The sequence below is a fragment of the Ochlerotatus camptorhynchus genome, unplaced genomic scaffold (assembly GCF_037179485.1).
Source record: "Ochlerotatus camptorhynchus isolate MF236.1 unplaced genomic scaffold, CSIRO-AGI_Acam_v1.1 ptg000383l, whole genome shotgun sequence".
Classification (NCBI taxonomy): domain Eukaryota; kingdom Metazoa; phylum Arthropoda; class Insecta; order Diptera; family Culicidae; genus Ochlerotatus; species Ochlerotatus camptorhynchus.
Window position 1 is genome coordinate 962,372 of NW_027040870.1, and position 25,849 is coordinate 988,220.

Sequence of the window (25,849 nt, forward strand, 5' to 3'; positions counted from 1 at the left end):
TACCGACGACACGGCTTCATCTATCGCGGTCTTGAACGTTGTCCAATCGATATTACGGGTGAGGTCGTACGCGACGTTAACGGATTCCGACGAATTGAACCCACTGGCAATCGAAATGCCGATCGGCAAGTGATCACTACCGTGGGGATCCTGGAACACATTCCACGTGCAATCCAACGATAATGAATTAGAGCAAAGTGTGAGGTTTAATCTACTTCCATTTGAGGATGGACCAACCAGACGTGTTACTTCTCCATTGTTAAGAATTGTCATATTGAAGCTGTCGCAGAGGTCATATATCAAAGTAGAACGGTTGTCATCATACAGTTCCCCCCAGCCTGTACCGTGGGAATTCAAATCTCCCATAATCAACCGTGGAGCAGGAAGTACCGAACAGATATCTGAAAGTTGTTTGCGATTAACAACGGCTCTAGGAGGAATATAAACAGAAGCAATACAAAGGCTCTTACCTTTAATAATAGCCTGACATGCAACAACTTCAATACCTGGAAATTGTGGAAGATTCACTCTATAGAAGGAATGGCACTTTTTGATCCCCAAAAGTACTCCTCCTCCACGCGAATCCTCACGATCCAGTCGAATAATGTTAAAATCATGAAAAGGAAGATCGATATCTGAAGAGAGCCAAGTTTCACACAGAGCAAATGCATCACAATCATTATTGTGAACCAAAAACTTGAACGATTCTATCTTAGGAATAAGACTTCGACAATTCCACTGTAGAACAGTGATCAAATCCCCGACCTCATTTGGAAAATTATCCATCGAAGGACATGATTGCTGCAAGGAGGGGTCACTTCAATGGCAATTGCTTCAAGAGGGTCTTGACAGTAGGAAGCATTGCCAGAACAATGCTTTTCAGAGGATCAGAAATATCGAGGTACTTGAGGATACCGTCCACAATGTCATCAAATGAGAACAACCCAGATGAAGAAGGGCTTCTGTTCTTGAAAATGGAGTGGTGGAAAATCCTGGGTATAGTCAATTCTTCGGAAACCAGGAGGAGTTGAAACTTCCTTTTTTCCACCACTCTTTGATTTGTGCAAGCTGGTTTAAGGTTCCTGATCAGCGACTATCCGTGAACGGATGCGTCTTTGTTTCCGTGAAGAAACTTCCGGAAAACTGAAAGGAATTCCCTCCTCAGCCAAGTCAGAGTCAGACTCGTCATCTGACAAAAGAGCGAAGCGATTTGCGTCGTTGGTCGATGGCTTGGCCGTCTTAAGCATTTCTGCAAAAGACCGCCTGGAACGTTCCTTCAAAGAGCGTTCTAGTTTCTCCCCGCGTTGTTTGTACATCGGACACGACGAGAGACCATGAGGAGGGGATCCTTTGCAGTACACACATTTTAGTACAGTAGCTGCACAGGCCCCATCCTCATGCTTCTCCCGGCATTTGAAACAGCGTGCCTTGCTGCCACAGTGGGAGGCCGTATGTCGCAACTGCTTACAGTTTGGCAGTTCATGACCCGGGGAACGAACAAACGCACAGGTAGTCGAAGTTTTCCCAGCTCGATGTAGTGGGGAAGATGACAGATACTGAGCCCAATTTTTGGACATCCAGTTTCTTCACCGGGGGAAGCAAGGGGTTCTTGAAACGGCTAACCGTTTGCTTCTCCAAGATCTCGGGGGTCAGACTCGCTTCGGTAACCACACCACATCACGAGCTGGGATCTAAACTCTATACTCGAGCGTAAAGAGCTGGGAGACAGCAATCTCATTAGCTTGCTTAAGGTTAGAGACGGACACACGAAGTTTATTGTGCCTAACCTTTTTGATTTCGGTCACAGCCGAGAATCGCTTCGTCAAATCATTTGTAATTTGTACCACATTCAAAGGTTTGTTTTTGGGCTGAAAGTAGACAACCCATGGACCAGTCGAGTTATTCGGATAGGTCCGTGATCGGAAGCTTTTCTCAGCCTGCCCATTAACAGACTGAGATGACGAACCAGGGATGACATCATCAGTTTTTTTAGATGATACGGCTTTTCTTCCCATCCGAAGGAAGGCGTGATCAGAGATGTTATGCCTCAGAACATCCCGGCGGCGCCGACTGGGATTGAACCCAGGCCTGCTGGGGTGAGAGGTAATCACGCTTACCACTACACCACCGGCGCCGTTTATCCATGTCGTCTTCCGACAAAACTTCCATTTTGTCGTACTAGTGGGAGAGCAAAACGCTCTACCACTGAAACTCGCACAGCCGCAATACACAGAAAAAACTACAAACACAGAAACACAAAAAAAATCAAACGGCGCCGGTGGTGTAGTGGTAAGCGTGATTACCTCTCAACCCAGCAGGCCTGGGTTCAATCCCAGTCGGCGCCGCCGGGATGTTCTGAGGCATAACATCTCTGATCACGCCTTCCTTCGGATGGGAAGTAAAGCCGTTGGTCCCCGGTTCATGAGTTGATGGGTCGATAGGTAGGGTCCAGGTGTGGGCACGGAAAACAAGATCGACGGAAAAAATAAACCAAAGGAAAAAAAAAAAAAAAAGAAACACAAAATGAAAATTCAACTAATGGGGGAGGAAAAGAAAAAACAAAAACAAAAACTTATCTGATATTTATTTAAGTAAGTTGGTCGAGGTCGAACGACCCTTGAAAAAGCCGTGTTGCATGTCAGTAATTCTATTTTTGATTTGGAGAAATAATTTTTCGTTGATAATTGACTCGAAAAGCTTAGGAATGCAAGAGATAATGGCTATACCACGATAATTACGTACGTCAGATTTTCGACCAGATTTAAAGATAGGTACTAGAAATGAGCTTTTCCAAATTTTAGGGAAGGTTCCGGATTCCAGGGACATATTAAAAAGCCAAAACAATGGAGCAGTGAGTTCCATTGCTAGACATTTAATAAATACTGGAGGAATTCCGTCAGGTCCAGGACCTTTTGAGGCATCTAAATTTTTTAAAGCCTGCAAAATGTCCTGCACTTGAAGTTGATTGAGGCCAATGTCCCTTGAAAATTCTGGATAAAATGCAAAATAATCGCGGTCACGATCTTCTTCAGAAAATGTCGTATAAATTTCTTGAAAAAATTTTGCGAATAGATTACAGTTTTTTTCCGAACTATCACCGACATTTTCGTCTAGATGCATTATTGAAGGAAAATTGTCAGATTTTAATTTCGTTTTTACGTAATTAAAGAAGTTCTTCGGACAGGACTTTATTTCACGTTCAGTTTTTGCATTATATTCTTCAAATGCAGTACTGATAGCTAAATTCAGTTGATCACATAGATCCAAATAAATTAATAAATTATTACTACTGTTGTGTTTTTTATAAATTTTATGTGCTTTTTGCTTCCGATTTTTCAAGTTTTTTATTTGTCTGTTAAACCAGACTGGATTTTGTGTGTTTCTGTTGCGTCTTTTTTTCTTCAAAGGTATTTCTTCCGAAATTATTTCTGTTAAAATTTTGTAGAACACGTCTATACCAATTTCGACATTTCCTACATTCCTTAAAATTAATTGCCAATTGACACTGTTTAATTAAAATTTTATTTTTTCGTAGTCTGCTAATTTGTATTCAAAGACTTCTTCGTATTCGCAGTCGTTGGGTCTTTGGTTTTCATGCACAAATAAAGAATATTCAATTGCTGTGTGAAACGCTTCATTTTTCCACAGTGGATTTAATGATTCGGTCACACAGAAATCTTCATAAATATTCGTTAGTAAAAAGTCCAAATAGCAATTTTGTTGGTTTTTGATGTGGTTAATTTGGTTCAGTCCTAAATTAGCAGTTTTGTCAAAAATGAACTGCAATGTTTCATTATCCCCAACGACTGGGAGTAAGATACATTCATTTTCAGAGTCCAGAATTAAGTCAGCATGGCGTTGATTAAAGTCTCCATAGATGTGAACTTTAACCTCAGGAGGAAGGTCAGATAGAATTTGTTCAGCACTTTGGAAGAAGGCTTCATAAGTGCTTTTATGAGCATGGTCTGGTGGAAAATACACTGAGGCGAACACGTGCGTTTCACCGGCTATGTGTGATTTCAGCCAAATATGCTCAAATTCTGTAAATTTTGGTGTAAAGATAATTTCTGAGTTAAAATTGGCCGAAAGAGCTATAAGAACTCCACCACCTGACTTCTTCTGTGTTGCATGAAATTTTTTGTCGTCTCTGAATACATTAAAGGCATTTCCAAAGATTTCTTCACTTTTTACGCTTTCGTCCCAGCTTGTTTCAGTTGCCAAAATGACCGAAAAGGATGAGCATAATAAATGTTGATAAATTTCCTTCATTTTAGCTGGGCTTTTCATGCGATTGAAATTTTGACAATAAATCAAAATTTCAGTCGCATTCTGTCTGTGTGAAGAAATTGTTGGAAATACGTCGGTTGATAAAGTATGGTCATTGTTATTATTAGTTACCTCAGTCTCATGCCGAGCATCGTTATGTAGAAATAATGAGTCTTCCTCAAGGTGCCTCAGCGGCGTTGAAAATTTACAGGATTGTAAAATTTGAGGGCGGCCTCCCTAGTAGATTGTAGCCGTTGCGTGCGTTCACTGGACAGGAATGTACGGTAGGATTGCAGGTCTGCCAAGGCGTCGTTTCGAGTAATTTTAAGTTCTTCATGGACGTCCAGGAAAATTTCGTGCAGGAGATTTCTGTCTTTTGGTAGTCCTTCAGCTGCTAGCATTAGAATAGCACTGGTTTTGGTGATTCCGCGAATACATGTTGATGATGGCTGGTCATGCAGGAAGGAGAGGTAGGTCCGAACAATGTCCATAATTTTCGGGTCCCTTAGACGCGCCTTCAGGAAGCGTTGGTCGCCAGTTACGGACTGTTCAGTAAGTCTCACTATTGGCTATACTACTACCACCGAACGTTGTATGTGTAGGCGTTTACACAGATGACTGGGAAGCGACGCGCAGCGTGGATGACCTTCGCTGTGGTGCACTTGATCGAGGCGCGGCACTCAGCGCACACAGGCGCACGATGATTGATGAACGATGTAGATGAAGAGACGGGTGCTCACACTCGATGATGATGATGATACGTGAGCAGGTATGCGTGACCACGCAACGATGATTCCCAAATTGGTTAGCAAATTACCAATCGCACGGATTAATCTTTCCAAAATCACAGTTTTTTTTCTAAAAAAACAACTCACTTATCGAACAATTAACCGGGAGCTATGCCAGGAGTCACTTAGGGAGAAAAAAAATCTGATTATTTATATCCAACGATTACCGAGAAAACTTCCAAAACAACGGAGCGCGAAACAAGTCGACCGTACTTCTTACTAGGACGCAGTGGAATTGATCTAAGAATGTTAAAGTGACTATAATAAAATAAAAGGGGTATTTTTTTCAAAGGTTCTATGCCCATTTGTCGATCAAAAATCGATTAGCTTGATTTGCTTTCTACCGCAAGTTCATGGTTCATTGAAAAATTCGCAGTGGTTGAAATGTTCCTGCTTTTCCCGGACATTACGTACATTGAAAATTCATTATCGCATTTTTGATCCGCGTCTATATCGGTCAAGCAAAGATATTTGCACCCACTACCATCTTTGACTTCTTCCACCATGGCAATGCTGCCCGTACGTATCCGTTCGTTCGCAAATCGTTCTTAAATCGGCTTCCCCACACGAGAACTCTAATTCGTTGGTTTAAGGTGATACGGCACGTCATGCAACAATGGCTGCCCCTACAATCATTAAATAAACGTGTTTTGGTATGCGTACGAAAGACATCTTCCTACAAAACAATAAATTACTAATTACATACCTTAAAAAAATGAGCCTGAATTGTATGAATAAGATCTGGATACATATTTCATGTTTTGGTTCTTGTGGAGAATCGACCACTTGACCGGGGAACATGCCCGGGAGGGCTAGTGTGACCATGGACTCTCAATAAGGCCATTACCGGCCAAGATTTGTAAAATCATGAAGTCTGATATGTCGCACGATGGGTTTTGGTTCTTGTTGAGAATTGGCCACTTCCCCGGGGCACCGGAACATTTCCGGGATGCCCAATGTGATTGTGGACCGTCGGTATAGCTGCTATTGGTCCAATTACATCATATGAGTGAAAAACATGATGTTCATCGTTTGCATACTTATTACAGAACAGTAAAGCCGGATGCCGACCAAAAGCGACCCCAACAGGAACCGGAATAACTCCGGAACCATGTATTGATCCAAATATTTTCAGATAGATTCAAAAATTTCAATAAATTCCCGACAAAATGCAATTTGTTGTGAAGAAAAAGGTTGAGAAATTATGTTTTTAGGGCTAATTTAATTTTGAAATCTATGCAAATTCAGACGTTAGGCACGCAAAGGTTAACCGCTGAGACTTTGGCAGTGCTGGCGGTCAAATCTAAGCAGTGCAATGCTGTTGGAAAGAGATTGTTTGTAGACATAATGATGGACGAAGTTGCTATAAGGAGGCAACATTCTTTTTTCTTTCCTTTATTTAACGTCAGGCTGTGTTCCGCAATCTAGTGCCATTGACGGTAATGAAATATTCAGGAAGGCAGCTTCCACACCTGCGTAGGATATCGCACCCTTTCAATACACATGGGCCGGGACCGACGGCTATACTTCCCTTCTTCGAAGGAAGACTTGACCAGCGACTCCCACCGACCTCGGCTGGGATTGAACCCAGACCCATTGGGGTGAAAGAAAGCAGTAACGCTTACCACTACACCACAGGCGCCGGCTAAGGTGACAAACCGAATAGAACGATTTAAAAAAATATGTTTCGAAGGAGTGGTACAATTTTCTGGATTTTTACCTGAAAGCTGGTAAGGTTGAGCTACCGGTCGCCAAAGAAGCATTAGTGTTCAGGTAACCGGAGTTACCGAGAGCTGGAAAATTCAAATTGACTATTTATTTCAAATTACCGCGCAGGTCTAAGCGTTTTATCTCTTTTCCAGTCTACTTAGCACGTTACCACTCTTTTTCGAGCAGATATGGACGTAAATGGAATGATTCTACTATGCATGACATCCAAATTTATTTACCTTTCAATTGTTCTAACACTGATTCTTGATTCCAACTTCGTCCTACGAGTTTCAATTTCGTCCTGACGCTTTGAAACGCCATAAGATTTTCTTATTCATACGGATGAAGGTAGAAAAAATGGATTCGCTAGGAGCGCATCTTTAGTATTGAGAACAATGAGTATTAATATGCACACAATGCGCTCTACTAGCTTTATGTTGTAGCTTATCAACTAACGCATCAGAACAAGTATACTATTGATTTGAGCTTATTTTACGAAAATATTTGGTAGCTTTGCTGCAAAAAGATATAGCAACTTGGTAGTCTTAGAAAAAGCAACTGGTGAATGTCGTCTTCGGTTGTGATCGATCATCGATCTGGTCATTCCTGATAATCACGACACTCATCTGTGCTCGTGATGAAGCAGTTGCTGCTTTGCTTACTTATGGGAGTGTGTTGGTGAGTGAGCCCAACAGCTTCCGTTTAATGTTGCCTGCTTTGTTTGCAACACACACAGTCGCGCCTGCCGAGACGGACTTAGAATGCGTAGGCATTGTTTTCATTTTCTTCTGTCGTTTCGCTTTTTCTCATCAGAAGTCTTCATTGTTTTCGTTGTGCTTTCATCATCAGCAGCGAGTATAATGTTTTACTTGTGAGCAGCGACCATTACTGCACGGTGAATGAGAACGACCCAAATTTTAGTTTATCGAAAATTTTATTCAGTCTCGGAGTAGTACCAATAGACTGAGTGATTCCAATCTTTACTTTTCTCAAATTCGGGAATTTTTCCCTGGAAAATCCTGTAAAAACCTGGGAAAACATGAGGCAAATTTACTCATTGCTGAGTTCCGGCACTTTATGTGATTTATGAGTTGGCACAACTCAAATTTGGGTTGTTCTCATTCGCCGTATGGTGATGGTTGTTTGTCATGGCTCTACCTCTCACTGCGTGACAAAACGTTCTGTCATCGATAGTCGGTTGATGCGTAGACGAGTGTCACGTGAGTGTCATGATGTTTTGCATCACTGGTTATAGAATCTTGATCTAGAAGAAAATAAAATACAAGTAAATCGTCAAAATCTCAAGCTAATATAATTTGACAAGTAATCATAATGATTAAATTTTACCATTAATCCGTTTCTAAACATATGGAAGTAATTAAAATAGGGTTACGTTCACAGTTTGATTTCGTAAATAAGTAAAGTCAACTCTCTCTAACTCCATGTCCACTATAACTCGGTATCGAGTTATAGAACCATAGTAAAAATTAATGTCATATTTGGCGATGGTGATTTCCGATGTGATAATTCTAATACTCAATGGTCCCTTCAATATCTAGTTTTTGAGAGTTCACTATAGTGGCTACTTAATAAAAAGCTACTTTGGTAACACTTAATAGTGATTCAACCGAAAAGTTATAAGTTTTGAGAATATGTATTACATTTATTGGCAAATTTTCATGTAAAGTTCTTTTTTTTTATCAACAATTGGAACAATTTAAATTTTGACAAATATTTTCTAGAAGTGCAGATTGGAATGTATTTTGTGACTCAGTTCTTTAGAGCTGTAAGCTAAATGATGCTAGTGATTCACAAGCGACTCCTACGACACGTTAATGAATTTTCATAAATGGATTCCCACCGACCTAAAAGATACCACCTCATTATAACCATGCCACAAATGGCTTTTCGGATGATAAACGACACGAGCAACCAGACGATTCGAATGCCAGCAACAGCATCACCGCCGGCTAGAAGATTTATGTTCCATATATGGTAATTAAATGACATTTTGACAGCTTACCAAACGCTACCGGGACCAAAGCGGAATAGCACGCTACCCGAAGGAGGAAGGCAGAAAAAGGTTAGAAATCACAAACAGACACCAACCTGAAAATACTCTTCCTCTAATGGCGGAAAGATGGAGGCTAAAACCTTCGAATCGAAGGTCATCCTCCCCGCAGGGATCGATCCGGATACATCGAAAACGAAGAAGTGCGATGACTTTTTGCCTCGTCTTTGGGTTCGTTGCGCCGTTGGAAAGAGTCTGAAAATCGAATTTCTCTTGAGACGATTATCGAATGATTTGTGCCAATGTGTGTTTCTCGAAGGAAGAAGAGGGTTGATTTCACAAATCATCATTATTGTTGGTTGGTTCACATGGGATAAACTATTTGGGGGATCTGCAGTATTCAGACGAAGACTGCGTATCTTTGGCAGTTGGTGTGAGATTTAAATTTCCGGTTCTCAGCTGGTTTTGCTTTCTATCTTTTGCGGGAGAAGAATTTTCAATCCTAAAATATTCCCGACCGGGGTGGAAAGCGAATCCGTCACCTCCAGCCTCATCTTGCTTACTTATTCATAGAGAGCTTGTAACCAACGCTTTCACGGTTACAATCGTCCTCTGATTACTGGGGCACTTAGCATTGACAAAAATGTATATATTGTAAATAATAAAAATTGTCAGTAAATGTCTAGGTATAAAATATTTGTCTGTATATACTCCGCGTTGTGTTTGAGAGACGAATGTTTTATGTCTAGTAGCCCTAGGTTGGTATTTTGCGGTTTTGTATATATTTTGCATTAGTTAATTGGTTTTGTTACTATTTTTGTTTACAGTTTGTATTAAAATCGAATTAAAATATAGGATTAGGGAATTTAGCATTTGCTATAAAATTTAAATTTAAATTTTGAATGTTCGCAATACCAACCTATGAAAATAAAATTGTTTGTTGCTGTCAAACCGTCATCGAAGAGGAGACACCGAGATGCCACGTATGCAGCATTGTGTATGGGCTTCTATTATTGTATCCGTTCCCGAAAACCTATATAAGGATTCTGGGGACAAAAGCACGAGGTCTTAGATAGTGTGTTTGCCCGGAGGAGTGACGTCGCGGCTTGTCACAAGTTACACGTGACTGCGTTTCGAAAGTTCATTAAAATTCCGATCCTAAGGATCAAGAAAGTGATCGACTGGTGTCACCACACGCTCGCCAAGGGCTGGTCGATCCGTCGAGTGAGGTCATAGTGTGGTGTTTAATTTTATGCGGTCCACGGTTTCGAACAAATTCGTACCGGTAAAGTGCACAGTAAAGCGCCATTTGAACATTAGCGAACCGTTGGACATTTGTGAAGACCGTCCCATAAGCTGAAAACCTCACTCGACTTACCGTTAGACACTCGCGGTAGTTTGTGCGCGCACCTGGAACCACTCCCCGGGCTAAAGTGAATTGAAACGCTGCTGGCCTCCGTTACAAATAGGCCAATTTGACGCCGCATATGGAATCCCCCCGTCGAAGCCCTGCACAGCTGCGTTCGTCGATGGACACCCTACCGATGGCTGCCACGTGAGCCCATTCATCTTATGTCGACCAACGAGTGCATCACGGCCGCAACGTAAGCTCACCGGTGAAATAAAATGCGCAAGTACTAAAACCCTAGACTAAAACCCCTTTTTGATTTTCTCACTGCACTCTGAATAAAACTTCTGAAATAAAAATGTAAAGTTCAACCTAAAATTTAGATTTAATTAATTATTTGAAAGTTCTTTGATTGTTTTGTATTCCTATTGTTCTCATTGTTCAAATAATCCGCTTTGTTGTCTCATCCAGTAATCAGAGAAAAAGGTAAGTTGAAGTTTTTCCAGGCGACTCCATTGCAACGACCCTTAACCACAACTATCATCAAAAGAGGCACATGTTACGCCCACCCCAGACGGTTGCCGTGGCTTGACCAGCAACTAGGGGCTTAGAAAGGGGTCCATCTGACCCTGAGAAGCTAAGAGATAGTTTCAAGCTGTAAACAGACATGATATTTCAAAATGCTCAAATTTGACAAATAAATGTGCTTAACTGAGCCTGCTACCTGAGCCGCGGTTGATCTTAGAGGATTTCAATTCCCACGGTACAGGTTGGGGAGAGCTGTACGATGACAACCGCTCAACCATCATCTATGACCTATGCGACGATTTCAATATGACCATTCTAAACACCGGTGAAGTAACTCGAATAGCCAAACATCCAACAAGAGAGAGCAGACTAGACTTGCCTCTCTGTTCGAACTCACTATCATTGGATTGCATGTGGGAGGTAATCCAAAACCCCTATGGTAGTGATCATTTTCCCATCAAAATTTCGATTTCCAACGGTTCATCTTCACAGTGTCCAATCAACATCGCGTACGATCTCATAAGAAACATCAATTGGGAAGAATACGCGAACGCGGTCCGTGACGGTTCAGAATCGGTCGACGTTCTCTCTCCATTGGATGAGTACTCCTTCCTGTCGTCGCTCATAGTGGATTGCGCGCTTCAAACACAAACGAAGCCTGTTCCTGGCACTACCATTCGCAAACGTCCTCCCACTGTGTGGTGGGACCAGGAATGCACCGACGTGAATAACGAGAAGTCTACCGCGTTTAAACAATTTCGTAAATACGTTTCCCGCGAATACTTTGAGCGGTATACGAAGCTAGAGGAAAAGTTTAAGAGCTTGGTCAGGGCCAAAAAACGCGGTTACTGGCGTCGGTTCGTCGATGGGCTATCGCGAGAGACTTCCATGCAAACGCTCTGGAATGTCGGCAGGAGAATGCGTAACGCGGCATCGTCGGTCAACGAGGACAAGGAGTACTCTAACAAGTGGATTTTCGACTTCGCGCGTAAATTTTGTCCCGATTCGGTTCCTGTTCGATCACACACTCGCGATCCGCAGCTGGAAGAGGATGACATGGACTCCCCGTTTTCGATGGTAGAATTCTCAATTGCTCTTCTTTCATGCAATAACTCAGCTCCGGGAATGGATCGAATCAAGTTCAACCTGCTCAAGAACCTCCCAGACGTCACAAAGAGGCGATTGTTGCACTTGTTCAATCGATTCCTGGAGCTCAACGTTGTTCCGGATGATTGGAGACAAGTGAGAGTAATCGCCATCCAGAAGCCCGGTAAACCCGCGCCGGATCATAATTCGTACCGTCCCATCGCAATGCTGTCGTGTATTCGGAAGCTGTTAGAAAAAATGATTCTTCTTCGTCTGGACAAGTGGGTCGAGGCGAATGGCTTACTCTCAGATACGCAATCTGGATTCCGTAGGGGCAAAGGGACGAACGACTGCCTTGCGTTGCTTTCAACTGAAATCCAATTAGCCTATGCTGAAAAACAGCAGATGGGTTCAGTTTTCTTGGACATAAAAGGGGCGTTTGATTCTGTTTGCATCGACATCCTTTCGGACAAACTCCATGCGAGTGGGCTTTCTCCGATTATCTTCAATTTCCTGTTTAATTTGTTGTTCGAGAAACAAATGAGCTGGACAGCGAGGCACCCTTGGACTTGAGACATCCCACACCATGGAGCACCACCATTTTGTGAAGGTACCCGACAGGCCCGCCGAAAATCACGACACAGACCACACCCATCTTCTCCGTTATGGGGAAAGGAAGGATATTGTTGATGTAACATCTACTTAACGGGAGGCCAGCGACTAACCGACGCCCCAATAGATGCTACGGAGTTGGATAGTTTGGTAGGCGATGGGTCAGGATTCGCTTAAGCAGGCGATGAGACCATACTAATTGTTGGGGAGTAAGCTCACGATCTTCTACTCAGTAAGCAAAAGCGGCAGCCGCCAAGGTAGCCGAGCTTCTAAATTTTAATTCCAATCCTGTTTAAAATAAAATTAAACAAACAAAAAGGAACCGTCTTACCCGAATGATCCAATTTACTTCAGACATGTGTGAAAAAACACTGCTGCAATTTGGGGAGGGGGGCACTTCTGAGGACGGTCGATAGTTGTAGAGATTAATTTGCACTCGCCGACACAAAACTATTCAAAACTCCCAAGTTTGTTGAGCTTGTTTGAATTTCCTTTAACTCATAGAATGTTCACTGAACATCTAAAAATTTACCGAAATTTCTTTGAAAAAAATTAGCTTCTTAAAAGATCCCTGAGCTTGTACCAAGTTCCATAAGTATTAATTCTATTCCAAACATCTGGGAAGATTCTGAACTTTTTCTACGACTATATCTGAACATCTGGGAAGATCCCTGGAATTAAACAAAGATCTCACAAATTTCAAACTGTAACGAAGTTCTCTAAACTGATACGAAGATACATGAAGTACTACGTTATTCGCTGAGCTTCTGCGGAGTTCCCTGATCCTCAAATAATTTTGGTGAGCATCAACAAAGTTTACCGAACTTCTACAAGTAGTTACCTGAAACTAAACAAACTTTCATTAACATTCATTTAGTTCTCTAAAGCTCTACGAAGATCTAGTTGCACTTCCACAGTTATTAATTGAGAGCTTAGCTTGAATTTGTACGTTGTGTGGCAAGCACGAGAAGATTTCCATCCCGAAAGATAACAGCGACCGGACAGGGGAATCGAACCCGCTGCCTCCAGCTTGGCAGTAATGTGTCTATTCCGACTAGCCTCTCTTAGAACAAAGAATCTGATTTTAAATTTCGGAGGATCGAACCACGTGCTCTTGGACTTGGAATAAGTTTGAAATTCAGCCGTTTACCAGCATCGATTGCATGAAAACAAATATCTAATATTGCTGCCAATGTAAACACCGACTCGCCTTATATTCATCACTTCAACTAATACCATAGGATGAGAAAAGGGCCCGGAAAATGTCAGCTGCTAGCTGAACCAAATGCTTCCAATCTTGCAATCACAGCGAAAAGCTAAGTTCAAACATATCGTCTTTAAATCTAAAATCCCATCGTCATTTCTGGTACGGCTTCCGATGGCGTTATGTGCCTCGCTAATCCATCCACCTCGTTTTCCCCTGACCGACAACGTACGCCGTAAAACTTCACCGAATTGACGACCTGTCATCCACGGGCCGAGAAGGTGTGAAGATGTGGAAAAGCGACTGAAAAATATCAATGACAAGATTGTTTGTTTTTTTGGTCTTACCCAGTGTGCCGGAAATACACTTTTCGGTAAATCCTCTCGATTTTTTTCCCTGACAGATGCCGTGGGTGACACAGTTGCTAAAGAAGATTTAGGATGACGAACGTCTTAGACTAAGAGCTCCTCGATTCGAGAAAAACTTCATCATTTTCAGACAGCGGGCTGTCATTCACCGGGACGATAATCTACCCAAGAACAAACAAACCCCGGATTTAGAATTTTCACACAAAGGCAGACGAATAAATTTGATAGCGTATAATGGTGCCTATTGTGAGTCATATAAAGTATTCCCCGTTTCTTTTTTAAAAAATTACCTCTGGAAAGTCTTTCACTTTGCTTGAATTTTGAAGCACAAATTAATGCATTGCATGTCGACAGTGTACAGAGGGGTCTTTGTGCAGAGGAATTTCTCCGATAGCAATATGGTTTCGAGAATGTATGATTATACAATGTAAATGCTTTCTTAATTTTGAAACTATCTTTAACCCGTCCGTAGACGCCGCAAGGAGAGCGCGCCAAGCATAACACCAATCAAACTAGAGCTAAGCTAGAAGAAACGTTTGTAAAATGCACACCCAGAAGAAACAGCAGCAGACGTCGAGCGCTATTCGGTGGATGTAGTACACACAGCTCATGAATAAATTTTATTCATGGAAACAAGATTTAAATTTCAGATAGAAGGAAAACAAATTGGAACTGAAAATTTTATTCAAATCGAAAACTATCTTTCTTCGAGTCCTGGCAGCCAAGAAAAAGCAACAACAAAATAAGAAGCCAAAGTTTTGTTATTAAATCTTGGCGCACGGCCCTCTGTAAGATCACAAGTCCGTTTATTTTGCTTGGATTTTTAACCCTTGGCGTTTGTTGGTGAAAAGCATATCCTCTCTCTCCACGTCCAAATTTTATTGAGAACTTCACCAAAAGGATAATTGCTGAAATAACGAGCAGAGATTAAAACAAGATAAAGTACCATTCGAGAAGGGCGCCATGCCTGGTTTTCCCGGGGCTTAGCTATGCTTCAACTCACTTTGCCAATGATGATGGCACCCTCTCAGATACTAAATGAGCTTGGCAAAGGAAGCCACTGGACCTTTAATAAAAAGCATAAATCAACATTAATCCGGACTGCATTTTTTATTAATTCCAAAGTGAAAAACTTCCCACCTATCGCACACCACCCAAAAGATTTCTTTTTCATCATCCCTTTCGTGTCGATGATTCTTCTATGCGGAAGCGATGACTTAGTGTAGTCTCAATAAAATTCACTTTTCACTTGGTTTCATCCTTCAGTTCGATTAAATTATAGACTTCTTCGGGACGATGGCATAAATGGTTGGCTCCGGGTGGAGATTCGAAAAGGATGGAGAATCTTAACCGTTTGAGTTCCTATGTTTCCAAATTTATTAAGGTTCTCTCCACTGCGTTATTATTACAGCAATTTAGTACTGACATATTAGTTGGGTTAGGATCACCAGTTTTAGGTGAGCAACACGTTTTTAAGCTACAAATGCATATTATTCAGGTTTATTTGATTAACTAACTAATTTGGTGTAACAATTCTAGAAGTGATATTGGCGTCGATTCCCCACTGTCTTGACTGCTTTCACTTAACCGTACTATCTATAATTTAAATTTAGCATTAAGTTAAATTCTCTTCAACCGCATTGAATATTATTGACCTTACAATATTTAGAACTAAGGTACTAGCACTGTATGGTAGGTAGTATAAGAAACTTGATTTAGAAACTGTAAATAGTTAGATTTAAGCTGAGTGGTGTGGAGTAAAGTCCTCTAAGTAAAAGTATGGCCGTTTGTCAAAAGTTGTTACAATCGAACCGTTAAAATGCACTACTTCGCTCGATTGGAACATTTTTTTTCAGTTTTGTGGTGACAGACGTCCATACTTTTACTAAAGAGTTTTAGTGCGGAGTCGATGACTTTCAAGTTTCAAGTTATTTCGCTTGAAAAATATTAATTTCTTGTCTTTGTTAACATTCTCTCAACACCGCTCACAAATTGACGCCGTTTTTCCAGACAAAAATGAAGATCTCGTTCATGAGTTTCTTATTACAGTGGTGATCCGATTTTGTCATCCCCCGATTTTGTCTACCCCCGATTTTGTCCACCCCCGATTTTGTCAGCTTTTTGACCCGATTTTGTCAGCCTTATGATTCAATTAGTTTTGGTTGAGGTGGACTGTTTTGTACAGTCGTATTCGTATTTTATTGATTGTCGAGCTCAATAATGACATTTTTCGAGAATTAAATGTGCAGTGGTGGCAAGATCAAAACAGGGAGGAGGGGGGTTGAGGGGCTAGTTGAAAATTATGTACGTAATGTATGTTTTTTTTAGTAAGGAAAGCTTCAAAAGCCTGGCCTGTCACTGTGTTGCGTGTTTGTTTTCCTTCTGGCACAGTGTGGAACAGCTAGCCGGCGTTTCTAACTCGCTGAACATCTCTCCGTTTTCGCTGCAGCTCAGACAAAATTTGCGCCACCGCCCTGCTGACGAAGCTCCACGTCTTCTCATCCCGGCACATTTCACTGACGACATTTCTCGCGCTAAGGGCCGGCATCTCCACTCGCACTGCCTCAAATCTTGGGCAGTCGAAAACCACGTGCTCCGGCGTTTCGTCCACGTTGCCACACTCCGGACAGAGGGGTGACGTTGTGTGTCCAAAGCGATGCAGGTACTTCCTGAAGCAGCCATGACCAGACAGGAACTGCGTCAAGTGGAAATTGACTTCTCCATGGTTCCTGTTCACCCAGGTCGAAAGAATCGGTATTAGCCTGTGTGTCCATCTACCGTTCTCCGCTGCGTCCCATTCTGTTGACTTTTAGCCATCGACTCCGTTCTCACCCATGGCCGTACTCCTCTGGTATCTCTTTGCATATAGCATTCGGTGTCCTCCGCCAAGGTGATGACGATAGGTATCATACCGGCGATAACGCAGACTGCTTCCGTCGAAATTGTTCTGTACGCACTCACGACTCGCATGGCCATGAGGCGGAACGTACTGTTCAATTTTCTTTGGTTCTTCTTCGTTTTCAGCGCTGCATCCCAGGCTGGACCTCTATACCTCAGTATCGATGACGATACACTAGCCAGAAGGCGCCTCTTGCTGCTACTTGGTCCAGAGTTGTTCGGTATGATTCTAGCTATCGCATTGATGGCCTTCGCCGCCTTCTCACATGCGTAGTCGACGTGGCTATTAAAGCTTAGTCGGTCATCGAGTATCACTCCAAGATACTTCAGCGCGCGCTTTGATGCTATGGCGTTCTCCCCGACGATAATTTCTGCTCGCTGAACAGCTTTACAGTTACTGACCAATAGCACTTCCGTTTTGTGGTAGGCTATCTGCAGCTTCCCGCCTTGCATCCAGTTGGAAACCGTGTCGATCGCCTCGGTTGCCAGCATTTCCACCTCTTCCAACGTCTCGCCTACTACCGCCAACACGACGTCGTCCGCAAATCCTACGATCTCGACTCCTTTGGGCAGCTTCAGCGTTAGCACGCCGTTGTACCAACAATCAATACGAAACTAACGATTTTAAATTGGCTCACTACTTTAGTAGCCTATTGGTCCCAAGCAAACGATTAACGTACCCTATTCTAGTTGAAATTCTATTACTACACTATGTTTGTTTTGATTCGCTATGAAAGTTTGACAGATAACATCAGGGGTGTGTGGATTCATGCAGAACATGCAGGGGTGAGTGAAATAGCTTGGGACTGCTTGGGACCGTTGTTCTGGTACTGAGTGAGCCAAAAATAATAATGATTTTCTTCGGGACCCAGTGGTCTTAGAGTTACCTCTATGGTTGTACATTGCGTTCCAGAGCGTTGGGCCAAGGATGGAGCCTTGTGGCACACCCGCCGTGATCCGGATTGATTTCTCTCCCATGTCCGTTTCGTAGACTAGAACCCGGTTCTGGAAGTAACTCCTTATAATGCTACACAGGGAATCAGGAACCCTCATTCCATGCAGTGCTTCGGCGATGGCCTCCCAGCTGGCGCTGTTGAATGCGTTCTTCACGTCGATCGTTATCACGGCGCAATATCGATCTCCTCTCCGCTTCTGTTTAGACGCTTTCTCGGCACTCTCGACCACTGTCCGAATTGCATCCACCGTTGATCTCCCTTTCCGGAATCCGAACCGCCTCACCGACAATCCATGCTCACTCTCCGTGCATTTCGTTAGCCTGTTGAGGATGATCTTCTCCAATAGCTTTCCGACTGTATCCAGCATGCATATAGGCCTATACGATGCTGGATCCTCCGGCGGTTTTCCGGGTTTCGGCAACAGCACTAGCTTCTGTATCTTCCATCGGTCCGGGAAGTGACCTTCATCCAGACACTTCTGCAGCACTATCCTGAACATGTTCAGAAACGCCTGGATGGCCGCCTTCAACGCCACGTTGGGGATTCCTTCCGGACCGGGAGCTTTCTACGTCTTCAGCCCTTTCGCCATTGCTACGAGTTCCTCGTTGGAGACTTGTCTACCTTCGGTGTTGTCTGCCTCTGCTTCGCCGTACGGTGTTGGTGGCCAGGTTATTTGGTCGTGCTTCGGGAAAAGTCCCTCCACGATGACTTTCAGCTTGTCTGGGCACATTTCAACGGGCGTCGTTGGACCTCTAATCTTCGCCATCGCGACTTGGTATGCGTCACCCCAGGGGTTGGCATCAGCGTCTCGGCACAGCTCCTTGAAGCAGTTTGACTTGCTCAGCTTTATCTCCTGTTTTAGAGCGGCCTCGAAACACCACCCTTCGCTCTGCTCTATCTGCATCAGTTCTTGCCCGCTGAACGCGCCTTCTGGTTCGGAGACAACTAGCGCGGAGGGTGCTAAGTGCCTCGTTCCACCAGTAAGCTGGGCGCCGTCTGTTCCTTGGTTCCGATTTCCTCGGCATAGTTGTGTCGCATGCCCTCGTTAACGATTCGGTCAATTCGTCCACGCTTGGTCTGGGACGCTGCTGTCTACCCGGAGAGCTTCTACAAAGAGATCCTTATCGAATGCCTTCGTCTTCCACCTCCGCTTGCTTACTTTCGTTTTCCACATTGCCGTAGGTATCCGTTGGCCAAAGCTGTACCTAATCGCCTGATGTTCACTATGAGTGTACTCCTCACACACTCTCCAGTTCATACTTGCCACTAACGACGGACTGCAGAAAGTGATGTCGATAATGGATTCCCTACCATCATTGCAACGTCGCACTTTGTTTCCGTTGTCGACTGCCACAACAGTTGCTGTGCTGTGTCACAATGATTGATATTTATTTGGGTTATCTCCATTACTATTGGCTCGCTATCGTCTTTTTGTAAGCTGGGCACCTGAAACTTCCCGTCATATGATCGTTTCCGTCCTCCTTTCTGCAGAGCATGCACCTCGGTTGCTTCATACAGTCTTTAGCAACGTGCCCCTTTTATTCGCATTTCCTGCACAGCTCCAATCTATTAGGGCCTTTGCAGTTTCTCGCCTGGTGACCAAAGTTCATGCACTTAAAGCATCTCTCCATTTGCTTGGTAACCCGAGGGATAGCTTTCAGGGGACATACTGACCTCCCAACCTTGACTCTTCCTGTCTTCAGCAACTCGTTAGCGTCGCCCTTACTTCTCTCCCTACGATGCCTGGGGTTTTCCTTCTTCTTGACTTCCTTCTTCCTCTCTTCCGTCTTCTTTTTCTTCTCTTCCTCTTCATTCTTCTTTTCCTCCTCCTCCTTCTTCTTCTGTTCCTTCTTCCTTCAGTTTTTTTCCTCTTCTCCTTCTGGTTTTCGAATTTACGCCAATCACTGTCTTCTCCATCTTCTTGCTCATTGTCCCCGTATACGTCATCCTTGTGTTTTTTTAGGTCCTCTTCGTCTCCTGGCGTTTCCCTATCTCTTTTCTCCTGACGTAGATTCGTTGGTCCCTTCGGCGTCTCCTGCGCTTCAGCCAGCTTTGCATTCTCCTTGGCCTCAAACAGAGCCTTTTCGGCCGCTTCGGCTCTTCTTCTCCATTCTTCCGTTCCCGATCTGCCATAGCTATGCCGGATTTGATGACCGTTGCTAGTAGCTTGACCTCCTTGTGTATGTTGTTCTTAGAGTTCATCGATCTTCCTCCTAACCTCCGTGATTTTGGTTCTCCCAAGCTGCAATTCTTGCTGTTTGCCACTGCTGGATTTCGGTGTGAATATTTGGCATGGCTCCGCACCTAGCTGCTCTCCTTGGGATCCATGCTGTTCCACTTGGGGTATGCTACTACTGGAACTCGCTGTGGTCACCTGGTTCGACGCTGGTGATCTCTGCAGCTTTCCGCTTCTTGCGAACACGTTCGCTCCTCCGTTTTCACTATCTGGCGTCTTGCCGTCGTCCTTCATATTTTTTTTTTGTTTTTTTTTTATTTTCGTCTTTTTTTGTTTTTTTCTCCGATTTTCTCCATGGCTTAAATACTATGACCACCATCCGAAAGGACTTGGTCACCTGACCAACTTTGCTGAAGACAACAACGTTCTATATGGCCAGGTTCTCGCGATACAGTTTATATAGAAAGTTCACATGCACACTAGCGCTACGTAGTGAGAGAGTTCGTAACTAATATGCTCACCATCCGAAAGGACTTGGTCACTTGAACAACTTTGCTCAAGACAGTAACTTTCTATATGGCCAGGATCACGAAATATTCTATGTTGGACCTATCTATATATATAAAAATGAATTTCTGTCTGTCTGTCTGTCTGACCCTTATAGACTCGGAAACTACTGAACCGATTGGCGTGAAAATTTGTATACAGGGGTTTTTGGGGCCGTGGAAGGTTCTTATGATGGTTCGAGACCCTTCCCCCTTCTGTAAGGGGGGGCTCCCATACAAATGAAACAGAAATTTCTGCATAACTCGAGAACTAATCAAGCAAATGGAACCAAATTAGGCATGTGGGGGCGAGCGTGGGGGTATAAGGAGATAATCATAGGGGTAGCCCCTTAGATAATAGGGGGGCTACGTACAATATAGCATGCTTTTTTTTAAATCGGTGCATAAACTCAAGCTAATATTGAATCCCGAGCAAGACCGGGCACACTCAGCTAGTGATCCATATATTATAGCACCCGTCATAAGTAACATAAAAGTGAATCGCCTCTAGCGGCGTAGTTCCCAATCAAACCTGAATCCAATGACACAGGCTTGTTGATCTAGCCCAGTACAACAACTTTGTCGAAGACAGTATAGCTCTATATATTGAAACAAATGAGATAATCCACCACAGCCCCTATTAGTAAAAATCCCGTAAGCTGTGGGTATCCTTATTCGCGGTTCCTTATTCACGCCCCTGTTACCCCGGCAATAAGGATTCCTGACTGTATGCATTGAGTGGCCATTCAATTCTTACCTAAGTCCATTTAGAATCCCCCCCCCCCCTCCACACCATCAATGTAAGAATGTCTTTCCTTATATGACACTTACGAAAAGTTTGAAATTCCAGCTCCCCCCGCCCCCCTAAATGGGCTCGTATATATTGAATGTTTGCTAAAACATAAATCTTGCATTATCAAACAGCATTTAAAGATATTATGATAAAAAAAATTAAGCGAAAAAAAATGTCCCGATTTTGTCAGTGTCCCGTTTTTGTCAGCCCTAAATTCATCAGGGGGCTGACAAAATCGAGACATTTGATTACAATTGTTCGAAATAAGGCCCGAACAAATCTCAAGATTTTCTTTTGTCAATCCCACAGTATCACAAAGGGGAAAAAATCAGTTTATATTTATTTTTCGAGTATTGCAAATTCATTTGGGTATGGATACTCACTTTGCTAGATTTTATTATGCTTTAGAATATCACCTTGTTCTTTTACAGAATTTTTACATAAATTGGTAATAGATCAGTACGGCATGCCAGGTCCTTAAAATCGGATCAGCCGGTTTTAGTTGTTGAAAACGGATTTCATCGAACATCATTCCTAATCTTGTTTGGCAACTCACTAGGTAAGCCACCTTCAATTTGATCGATTCCCCTTATTCGCTGCGCGAAGATGTGTCTTGTTCCAGTCGGGCCGCTACCAAGAACCATTTTCACGGGTAGTTATCTGACATTGTTGCAATACGCCCAGCCCACCGTAGTCGCACGATTTTCGCATTCGATCTAAGTTTCTTAACTTACAAACCTGCTGCAATGATTCAATTCTTTTCTACAGCGATTCCACAATTTCCAATCTTTTCAAAATTGGTTTAAATTTTTTAGAAGTGAGACCAAATCAGAAATGATTCAGGAAATTCCACTGTTCAAAGCAGATTCAAAACTGAGTCTGAACTTTTTTGAAGTGAGTTCAAACTTTCAAATACGTCATCAACATATTTCTAACGGAGTCTAAAGTTTTTTGTTATGTTATTCAATCCTTTTTAAAGTTGTCAAAGCTTACCTAAAGTGATTCAACATATCTCGAGTCCAAGCTTTAAAGAATTTGTTTCGCATTTTCTGAAGTGAGGCCACATTAGCTAATTTAATCCCTTTCCTAAATGAATCCAAGGTTTCCTGCATTGATTCAACTTTTTCTGAACTGAATCCAAACTTGTCAGAGCGGGTTTGATATTTTCCTAAGTGAGCTCCTGCTTTGGCATTTGGCAAGGACACAATCTTGCTCGAGGTAATTTTAAAAGTGTGGAAAGTTTCCTGAAGTGAACCGACACTGTTTTACCTAAAATTTTCCAAATGGAGTCCAACCTTTGCTGAAGTGGTTGAATACCTTTCTTAGGGAGTCCAAACTTTTCTGTTGAACGATTGAATTATATTTAATGTTAGTCTGAGCTTTCCTGAAGTGATTTAATTAAATTTTAACGTAGATTCCACTCCTTTAGACCCCTTCCTCGTTCTTGTGAGATTCACATCCTTTGAAAATCGGGCTGAGATTTTAAAGAATGGACCTTCGTGTGTTCATCCCTGATGGAAGATTTTTTTTTTTAGCGAGCACAATTGTTAAGAAAACTGGGTTCACATCCACAAAAGTACGTATATATCGTAAATATCAATTCAATCTCCCAATTTAATCTTCTAGGCGTCATTACCTAATTATAAACAATACAGGTTTAAAAGGGTTCGCAAAAGTATTATTCACGGCGGGCAAACGGAATCCGTTTTTTGATACACACCCCCTTCGGCGCCGTTCGCCATTTTGGCCCCTAAATTAATGGGCGAACTTTATTTTCTCGCCATTTTTCCAACATCATTGCCAAACTGCTGGCCAATGTTTGCCATCGGATACCGCCATCTCTAGAATAAAAATAATAATAATAATAAATATCCAGACTCTTTCACGGGAGATCAGACCACGATCAAACCGGGGGATGAAAAGCCGCGATAAAACACAAGAAAGAAAGCAAAGGCAGCCGTACAGTACAGTAAGTGCTCGTAAAATTCAACCTCATGATTTAACCGATAGTTGACGTACTGAAAGTTCTGTGAAAATATTATTGTCACTTAAGTTGTATGGGAATTATTGAAACCACGTGGCATTTTCTTTAACAAAGACGTCGATTTCAAGTAGATAAACTGTCACAACATTATATTCGATATTAGAAAATATTGTTTACTGCTTATATATGAAACATACGCCCATAACCACGTCTTTATTTGTCATCCAGCAAGATGTGAACAGAAATTTTAGGAATGTCCTGGATTGAACTTAACCGGGCTCACTGGTATTGTTCTTTTTGAAATAAATCACAGTAGTGTGCATTTGATACAGAAAATTTTTCCGGACCCTATCTGCTAATTTTGGAAGTAACTTTAGATGATTGAAATTTGTACGGGCCGGCATGCATCCATGCCCCTTACGCTTCAATTTTCACCCCCGTGACAAGTCACAAATTACCTAAAATGTGTCCAAGCAATTATAATAATAAACAATTTTGTTGAAAGTTTGCTGGAGTTTTCATATGAAATAGTATAACCGCGCAATCCAATCCTACACTGTATACTGTATATTTCAATCGGGAAAATGAGCTAGGGGTTCAACTGCTGCAAAGGACGGCGGTTGGTGGCGACGAAAAATCGAAATTGTGTTCCATTTCAATAGGGGGTAAATTCATGAGAATAGTACAGGCATTCCTCAACAATCCATTCGTAGAGGGGATTTGTTCACGGGATTTTTGCCTTTTGTATTACTTGTGCAAATAGCAATCGCGGAACAAAGTGATTTGTCGGGCAACATGAAATAAAATAGCTTTCGATTGTTGCCGCCAAGTGTTAGTTGTTACTCAGTGATTGCGAGGACTTTCGAAAAGATTTTCCGCTCACACAGCAATCATTTCTACAATTTTATTAACACCAGCAATCCATCTAGATAGGCCCCACTTTGAAGAGTACCACACTCAACGTTCGACATGATGCAACTGATTGGCACAGATTCACTTTGCTAATGCTTTTGAAAAACTTGTGAACAGCATCATCAGCCTGCCACCGACCGCCTCGTTCGAAACAAGATAAGTTGATTTCATTTGCATTTTGGCCCTTTGCTCACTTCAACCATTCTCCACAAACTAAGTGATGCTCAACACAGTGCCGACGGGGCTTCAACCCGAAAAACATTATAAAATTTTAATGGATCCTGGCCAGTTGGCTGCGGATGGCTTCGACTTTGGGCCGCTCGACCCCGGCCGGAGGCACTTGGTCTTCAAGTGTCCCAGAGTCCACGCAGACACAGAGTGGCAAATCCCGAACAAAACTTCAAATTAGTTCACATTGCACGATATGAGCTAAATATGCTAAAAAGGAAAGCGATGAGATAAGGAGAAGAATTTGTTCGGCTAATTTGTACAACCGGTCCCGTGTCTGCACACCGAAGCGCAGAATGCGGAAGATTTACGTTTTGCGGAATGTGTTAAGTGTTTTTAATTTTCTGTGCAGCGAAGCATCTTGAAAGGAATAAGCTCTACTGGAGCATAAGGAATGGCAAGCAATCTGGAGCATAAGGAAGATATTTTAACTGGAATTCTGAACCGCTAAAACTGGATGTGCACAGGCGAAAAAGCTGTTTGAATAGTGCAATTGGTACAATGTATCTCATTCAAACGACTTGCGCTTTTTTAAGTCGATCAATTGGGTTATTTAACTTTTAAAAATATATCGATTTTTATACATCATCTAATAGAGCTTTGTTTTTTGAGCACAAAGATATTTTAATCGATCCCGTAGGCAATCATCTCGATTTTTAAATAAAGATTAAAATGTTTGATCGTTGACACTGAATCTATTCGTTGGCAGCTCGCTCGCATACAAAGTTCCACCAATAACCTCGTGAAGGTTTTATACAAAAATATGCATTGTATGAATGTAAAGGATACCACTCATTGTTGCAGGGCACAGCCTTTAAACAGTGGACTGTCCACCTCGTATAAATTGATCAAGTACGATACCTGGTTGTATTCAATTTACCATTGTATGAAGGGCCAAACACGGCGGATGGACCCGTAAGCAGAGACACTTACGCGTGATCCACGAGAGCAAGAAGAATCTAGTTCCAATGATAAAAATGTTCCAACCCGATACAGAACAAGCCATCATACAAGGGGATGTCCCAATGAGTGGGAACAAGAGCCCACCTTCAATTCACGAAATATTAACGACAGGGAGTTGGTAATTCCACTCTCCCCATCCAAATCACTTCAATCAGGGCGGTCCCATCCCTACTCAATGAATTTCTATGTTTATATGAAAATATGTAGAATATAAGAATATAATACCAACCATGATTTTCTGCTCAGTACAAACTCTATCTGCATTATCGTTCCAATTTCTCGAGTTTTTTCCCCCGTTAAAATTTATTCCTGCGTTCTCAAATCACATTTGCGTCCAGAAATAAGTACTGAAACAGCAACTGCTTACCGGAGAATTGTAATTTTGAGGACGATATGCAAATCGAAAATTACCGAGAGATCTGTAATTTTTTAAAAAGGTAACCAACTCAACTGTAATTTGCTTTAATATTGTT

At 42.4% G+C, this 25,849-nt stretch overlaps 1 protein-coding gene across 1 annotated transcript; it reads right to left on the minus strand.

The window, feature by feature from the left end:
• Nucleotides 1-18,735: 18,735 nt before the first annotated feature.
• On the minus strand, nucleotides 18,736-20,245 carry LOC135710443 (uncharacterized). Its single transcript, XM_065233015.1, has 4 exons — nucleotides 20,080-20,245; nucleotides 19,701-19,947; nucleotides 19,458-19,629; nucleotides 18,736-18,867 (listed from the first exon to the last, which is right to left on the minus strand). Exons 1-4 carry the CDS (start codon nucleotides 20,243-20,245, stop codon nucleotides 18,736-18,738), a joined length of 717 nt encoding a protein of 238 aa, XP_065089087.1.
• Nucleotides 20,246-25,849: the final 5,604 nt, after the last annotated feature.